At 36.1% G+C, this 7,864-nt stretch overlaps 1 protein-coding gene across 1 annotated transcript; it reads left to right on the forward strand.

The window, feature by feature from the left end:
• Nucleotides 1–5,552: 5,552 nt before the first annotated feature.
• LOC113760506 (L-type lectin-domain containing receptor kinase IV.1-like) lies at nucleotides 5,553–7,864 on the forward strand. Its single transcript, XM_027303112.1, has one exon. It carries the CDS (start codon nucleotides 5,688–5,690, stop codon nucleotides 7,704–7,706), a length of 2,019 nt encoding a protein of 672 aa, XP_027158913.1. The 5' UTR covers nucleotides 5,553–5,687; the 3' UTR covers nucleotides 7,707–7,864.

A 7,864-nucleotide genomic window follows, 5' to 3' on the forward strand; every position in this document is an offset into this window, starting at 1 on the left:
CGCTTTGTCATTAGTTACTGTGGGGCCTTTGTATTAAGCACGACTGCCCATGACATTTAAAAAAATAATAAAAAATTTTCAACCCATTGTACCTTATCAGCACGGCGGACATAGAAGGAAAAAGTCAAAAAACCCCGTGCCAGGGCTATAGTTAATATTTTGCGGCATTAGTCCATCCCATTAAGGTTTAAGAAAAAAGAAAAGAAGAAGAAAAGCATTTATCCTGTTACACCCACTAAGGGTGCATTTGATAAAATTAAAAATTTAAATTTAAATTCATTAAATTATTAAATATTAAATCTAATATATTTGAATGCATATTACATTCAGTGATAAGAAAATAGTTTATCACTTAATTTTAATAGTAAGTTTTATCTAAAAAATTCAATATCACATAATTAATTCAGACGTTCAATTTTTTGTTATCAATGATCTGAATATGTTAAAATCTGATTCCATTAACTTTAAGTACTAAATTGAATTATCAAACAGGGTCTAAGACACCTTCCCACGCTCCCATCAAAATAGCAAACTTGTAAAGGGTTAATTTTTTTGCTTTAACAGGTCCAAATTTTATGAAATTACGAAGTGAGAGTTTTCTTTGAACAAACAGTTTTCTTTGAACAGACTTAAGTAGGCTGTCGTTTTATGATCCTTGATACAAGAGTGCAAAACGAAATAATTGAACTTATTAAAATTTGGTATCTTTCTAGAAAGATACGACTTTGGCCTTCAACAAAATTTTGAGTGCTGACTAAATATATAGATACACCATCTAGTCTCTAATGGATATCGTGGTTGGTTGGAAATATTGTCATATTGTTACCTGCCTTTGTGGAGTAGAACCTACAATTCAATATCAATTTGTACAGATATTATCATATTAATAGAGAAAAGATATCAAAATCATAAGTTGTTTAAGCTTATCTAAAGGCCATGGCAGACTTTTCAACGCCATGACGCATAGAATTTTATTTTGCTCCTCCGAATTTGTACCCATATTCCCATTTTATATAAACTTCAAATTTGGACACTTTGCACCTAAATTTTATGTATTTGTTCCATTGAGGACCGTATATATAAAGTACACTTTAACCACTATTAAGTGATAATGTATTTACCATCATCTTTTAATCTCGATCAATCATTCAAAAAATGTGTAAATATGCTCGATCCTCTATTTTAGTTAGTTTTTATTAACATTATTATTAATTGGAATTAACTGGTACAATCTAAAACATTAGAGTGCAAAGTGTTCAAAATTAAAATTGACAATGCAAGTTGATGGACCCAAATTAATAATCAATCACAAACCCACAGAAAATTATTCAAGGTAAACGATCAAAGAGGCAAAGGAATTTTTCTATTGATCAAGCGGGACTCTAGTTACACACAATGAAAAGTACGACGGAGATTCCTATACATATATAAAAAGACGAGTTGGTATTTGACTGTTAGTTGTTTTTCATTTGACTTTTTAGGGGCAATTTAGGTAACATGTCGGCATAGTACAACTGATCCAGCTTCAAGCGCAAGCAAGCTATGCTTATTGCTATGTGAGTTGACAAGCATACCCTTGATGGGATGATGATTACATTCTCAAATTCTGCTTATGTTGCAGTAGTGACAGCTTTACACTTTTAACCATGCAATTAAGACAGAGAGGTAGTTGGGTGAACTTGGAACTATTGCAAATGCTGAGTAAAGCAATTGAACTTGTGCAAAGAGTGGGACTAATTAAATTCAGTAACTGAAGCATCATTAAGACTATATGAATGCATCAAGATGATGATTAATTGACTACTCCATAGTGGAGGTGTAACTGCAGATGCTTTCCTCTCCTGAACTTCTGCATGTGCAATTGAATTCATACAAATTGTGGGATGATTAGAATGAGCAATTATGGCATCTTTAAAAATGGAGTAATGCATGAGAGATGAGAAATCTCTTGGAAAGCATCTTTGAAGTGTAACTGCAAAACTTTTCCCTTCTATAGCATTTGTTAAGCAGATTTTTGAGGTAGCTGCAATAGTGGGGGTTGTTAATACAAAACATCATTGGTTATGGTTCATACCACAGGTTGTTCCTCTTTTCCTTTCCTTTCCTTGTGGTTTCCATTTCAACCCTTCGTGAAGGTATGCTTATTTTGCTACCCTCCTCCTCTTATGTTCCTTGATTAGATTTGTTAAAGTTTGTCTTTTGATATTTAAGTTCTTTGATTCAAAAATCTAATGTTCTTTTTTCCATATTAGCATTGTTATATATGTATGATAAGATATCAATGGGTTGTATCTTTGTTTTTTTTTTTTTGGAATCTACTTTTGTTTAATTGTTCCAGTCTTGGTGGAAGCAGGTTTAACTAATCATTGGATCCTGATGATCCCATTATTAGGGTTTGCTTTTCATATCCTCGTATACTTATGATCTGTTAAATAGTCTAAATTTATATACAATTCTGATCTCCTTTTCATGTCTTACTCCAATCAGTTGTGGGATGATCAAGCCAAAAGTTGTCTCCGAATGCTTGAAGACCATAGTATTTGAGCCATGTGTTTTCATCCTAAATTTCCTATTATAATCATTGGTTTAGTTACAACCAACAGTCAAACACCAACTCCTTTATATATATATATATATATATATATATATATATAGAATACATTTGAGAACTCAACTTATTATTTTTCACCTTGTGAGAGTGTCAATGCAATTGTTTCCAAAGTTTCATTTCATTCCAAAATAATTTGATTCAAGGGCTTTGTTTGGTATTATTATTACAATACCAATGAGATATCATCACTTTAGTAACCTTGATCTCCTCTATTTTTTTTTCGGCACTAGGTTCCCTCATTTTTAAGAAAACAATGTTTTTGATTCTATACAAAATCATGCTTTATTTCACGGTAAATTTACCAATTAAAACACTCACTTGTTATGAATGATGAGTTCTATATATTTAGAAATCTAAATTTAGAGTATTATACATTGACAATTCTCTATTACTTTATTCCATATTCTTTTCAACTTAATATTACAAATTTGTTGATTGCTACTCTAATTACTTATTCACAACATAGGTATCAACTCTCACGGTTTGCGTGGGACTCTCTCCTAGTACTACTTACAAAAAGCCAAAACACAAATAGAAAGATTACTGACTTGTACTGCTTCAACTTATGTTTTGTGGCTCTCAGCCCTCTCACACTCACACATATATAATGGCGTGACTACTACTAGTACTAGTACAACTTGGAATTGAACTCTACGCCGCCCCACCATATTAACCAAACAAAATACCTAATACTAGGAACCAATTGCACTAACTTGATTTAACAATTTCCTACACAAGTTCGGGAATGCAATGTGAAATTAGTCCTGTTAATGAAGGTAAATCACCTTTTGTTGTCCTATGATTTAGTGCTTTACTACATAATCCATTATGATTTAAAATTTTATACATAATTCTCTCATAATTTGGATTAAAGTATCACTGTTAGTTTGTCTATGAAAACAACGGTCAATATAAAAATATCGAAGTCATACCAATAACTTCACAAATTCATCCTTTCACTACCTTTTTTTTGTTTTTCCATTTCCTTTTTCTTTCTTTTTCCTTTGGAAAAAGAGTAGATGGTTTACAAAACTGCTTTGGCTTATTAAATTTTAATAAATATTATTTTCTCCGAATACAAATTAGAAGAAAGGAAAATTTAAAAAATAAATAAGAAGTAGAAAATACCAAAACTTTAATAGTTTCAAATATCATTATAGGTTTCTAGACCAAATCTTTGATGGTGTTTTTTATTTTGTATTTATCTTGTTTTATCTCCTTTTTTTTTTTTTGTATTTGGAAGTAATAAAAGGATAAATTTATTAATTTATTAGTTTAACTTTAACTTCTTAATATTAACTGTTAGTTTTAATAAAAAAAAACTAAGTATGACACTTTTACTCAAATCATGAAGAACTTATGTATAACTTTTAAGTTATAGAAAGATTATGAGGTAAAAGTGTAAAACTCCTACAAGAGGGGTAAAAGATAATTTATCCAATTCATAAATAAAAAACTTGGGTAAGTCCGGAGTACGGGTGGCCTCTGTAGAACTCACGGGTGGCCAGAAGGCCCAGAGCTCACCACCTCCTCATGGAATATTAAATATAAGAACTCCAAATTCCCCTCCTTATTTTCTCAACTATGGTTAACTTCTTCCGCTGGTTTCCCCGGTACCCTTTAGTCCGCCGCTTCCACCCAATGCGCTACCGTAGCATTCCTCTTCATATCCTGCAATGGCAAGAAGGATAATGCCCCAGCTCTACTCTCAAAAGCAGCAAAGCCTGGTAGCGGGAAGAAGAAGAAGAAATGGAGCAAGGTAAATCAAAAAGGAGAACTTGATGCTCATCACTTGTTCCGTTCTTTCCGACCATCTCAGGATTAACGGCACACTTGCAATGAATAACGGCTTACTTGCAAAGAAGGCAATCAGGAAATTGATGGCCAAAGATTCGATATGATGAGGATATCTCAATTGATGCAAGCCAGCAGACATACAGAGAATTACCAACACTTACACAAAGTGCTCAACTTTTCCTCGAAGAGTTGAAATGTTTTCTTTTTTTTTTTGGCAGTCATAGACTTGTTTCTGTCTTCGAAGTAGTTCTAATTTGTATTCTATTGCTATGAGATATTATTGACCGCGTGCTGAAGGATCTGATTACTTCTGAGATTTCATGAAATTCATTGCCATAAATTTTTTTTGTCAAAAGTCCCAACCAAAAAAAAAAAAAAAAAGCTGAGAACGAAAGACTACAACCTAATTTGTGGAAGATGATTTACTTATAAGCAAGTAAGTGGGTTACAATTGAAGCATAAGATTTGGAGAAAAAACCGTATACAGGTTTTGGAGCTTATCCATTCTAGAAAGAGAAGAAGACACTAATTGACTTCATACTCTGAATTTTTTGGGGACCCAACTCAAACTTCATTTACTACCCCCCCCCCCTCTCCCAAACACGTTCTTTTCTTTCTTTCTTTTCTTTTTTTTTTTTATAAGAGCCCAAACCAAAAAAAAAAAAGAAAAAAAAAAGAAAGAAAGAAAGGGAACTCTGAAGCCTCTAGCTTTCCCAGCCTGATACTTGCACTGGAGGAATTTTAGAATCGTGGAATCTTATGTAGAGAATTTTCTCCCTTCGTAATACAGGTCAGTTTCATTAAAGCTGAAACGGGACGAAGGACCACTGGAATTGGAGTTCAAAGACGCGACATTGACTATCCAAAGCCTCCGCAGGCACGTAGTCCTCCAGTGCAGCATTGTGGGGACATTCATTTGGTGGAATTTATTAAGGCACACGTCAATCAATTGCAAATTGCTAACGTTCTAGATGAAAAAAATCAAGATTTTTATCACCTTCCCAGAATTTTGTTCAACAATTCTAAGTAATGCCAAAAGCTTCTTAGAATGTGATCTGAAGATTGTATAGAGTAGTTACCATGTGAGAGTAAGGTTAAGAAATTGGAGTCACATTACAATGTACATGACAGTGATGGTTTTTGGATGGACTGATGAGAGTCAATCAATACTGATGATTCCATCTTGACAAATGGCAAGCAAAGAAATTACTTAAACCTTGCACCATCGGATTTTTGACGGATTTTCAAGCTAGTACCAGCATTCAGCCATCATCTGGCCATGTTGATTTTGATCAAGTTTATACTAGTGGTTTCTGCTCTAGTGGGCTTTGCATCTTCCCAGGACCTTAGTATCACCTACAATGGATTCCGTTCCACGAACTTGAGCACGGACGGTATAGCTGAGGTCACGCCAAATGGCCTCTTGAAGCTAACTGATACCACCACGCAACAGCAAGGTCATGCCTTCTTTCCTAATCCTGTCAGCTTCAAGGATTCAGCTGATTCCTCAGCTTTCTCCTTTTCCACCACCTTCATCTTTGCTGTAGTGTCTGAATATCCTATTTTGAGCGGCCACGGAATTGCTTTCGTGATTGCACCAAGAAGAGGCCTTCCGGGAGCCCTTCCTAGTCACCATCTCGGCCTCTTCAATGAAACAAACAATGGAAAACCGACCAATCATGTCTTTGCAGTGGAACTTGACACGATCCAAAGCGAAGAGTTCCATGATATCAATAATAACCACGTTGGGATTGACATCAACGGGCTGAACTCCACACTAGCGGAGCATGCAGGTTATTATTCCGATGGCAACGACGTTCTTCAGAACTTGACTCTTATTAGTGGTAAAGCAATGCAAGTTTGGGTCGACTATGATGGAACAGCTAAGCATATAAGTGTCACATTAGCTCCAATATATGCTGGTAAACCAAACAAACCTCTTTTATCTTTACCTTATGATCTTTCACCAGTACTAAATGAAATCATGTATGTCGGATTTTCATCATCTACGGGTTCTGTGCCGACCTGCCATTGTCTTCTGGGATGGAGTTTCAAGATGAACGGTGTGGCTCAAGGGCTCGATCTTGCTCAACTTCCTAAGCTTCCACCAGTTGGGCCTAAGGAAAAGTCCAAAGTTTTAACAATTGGTTTACCTATCATTTTGATTGCTTCCCTGTCAATTGCAATCTCTGGTGTAATATATCGTGTGAGAATTAATAAGAAGTTTGCAGAAGTGCTTGAGGATTGGGAGCGTGAGTATGGTCCTCACAGATTCAAGTACAAAGATTTGTACATCGCTACAAAAGGGTTCAGGGACAAGGGATTGCTAGGAAGCGGGGGTTTTGGTAAGGTATATCACGGCATCCTGCCTAGCTCCAAACTTGAGGTTGCTGTCAAGAGGGTATCTCATGATTCTAGGCAAGGAATGAAAGAATTTGTGGCAGAAATCGTCAGCATAGGCCGGTTACGCCACAGAAATTTGGTTCCACTTTTAGGTTACTGCAGGCGAAAAGATGAACTGCTATTGGTTTATGAATACATGCCAAATGGAAGCCTGGACAGATTTCTATATGAGCAGCGTAAGTACACCCTCAATTGGAGCCAAAGATTTCGAGTCATAAGAGGTGTAGCATCTGGATTGTTTTATCTACATGAAGGATGGGAACAAATAGTGATCCACAGAGATGTAAAGGCCAGCAACGTCCTGTTAGACAGTGAATTGAATGGAAGATTAGGAGATTTCGGGCTTGCCAGATTGTATGATCATGGAACAGACCCTCAAACAACTCATGTTGTTGGAACACTTGGATACCTCGCACCAGAGCATACTAGAACTGGCAAGGCTACAACCAAAACAGACGTATATGCCTTTGGGGCATTTTTGCTTGAGGTAGTCTGCGGCAGAAGACCAACAGAACCACATCCCCCAACAGAGGATGCCATTTTGGTTGATTGGGTATTTTCTTGCTGGAACAAAGGGCAAATTCTTGAAGCAGTTGATCCAAACATGGGACTTGATTATGTGAAAGAGGAGGTGGAATTGGTTATGAAGCTCGGATTGTTGTGCTCGCAGTCAGAGCCCACGGCAAGGCCAAGCATGCGTCAAGTTGTTCTATACTTGGACAGCGCTTTGGCACTGCCAGATTTACTCTCACTTGGGATTTCTACCACTGGCCTGTCTTTTGCATGTCACGAAGGTTTCAGTGATTTTAAGTTATCATATCCATCTTCAATGGACAAGCCATTTTCACACACTTCCTCCTCTGTTGCAGAATCGCTACTATCTGCAGGTGGGTGATTGAGGACAAAGCTTTCTGTTAATGACTTTTGTGCGAATTATGCAACTGATGTAATTGTTGATCAGTAAGTTTAGTTTGGCATTAGGGAGTGAATAATGTACCAAAACAACAAAAACTAGTGCAACACATCTTTTGTCCCGTTCTCTATTCCACTTTT

Source organism: Coffea eugenioides, chromosome 2 (assembly GCF_003713205.1).
Source record: "Coffea eugenioides isolate CCC68of chromosome 2, Ceug_1.0, whole genome shotgun sequence".
NCBI classification, from domain to species: Eukaryota; Viridiplantae; Streptophyta; class Magnoliopsida; order Gentianales; family Rubiaceae; genus Coffea; species Coffea eugenioides.

Coding starts and splice junctions, on each gene's coding strand:
- LOC113760506 (XM_027303112.1), top strand. CDS start 5,688: ATGTTGATTTTGATCAAGTTTATACTAGTGGTTTCTGCTCTAGTGGGC.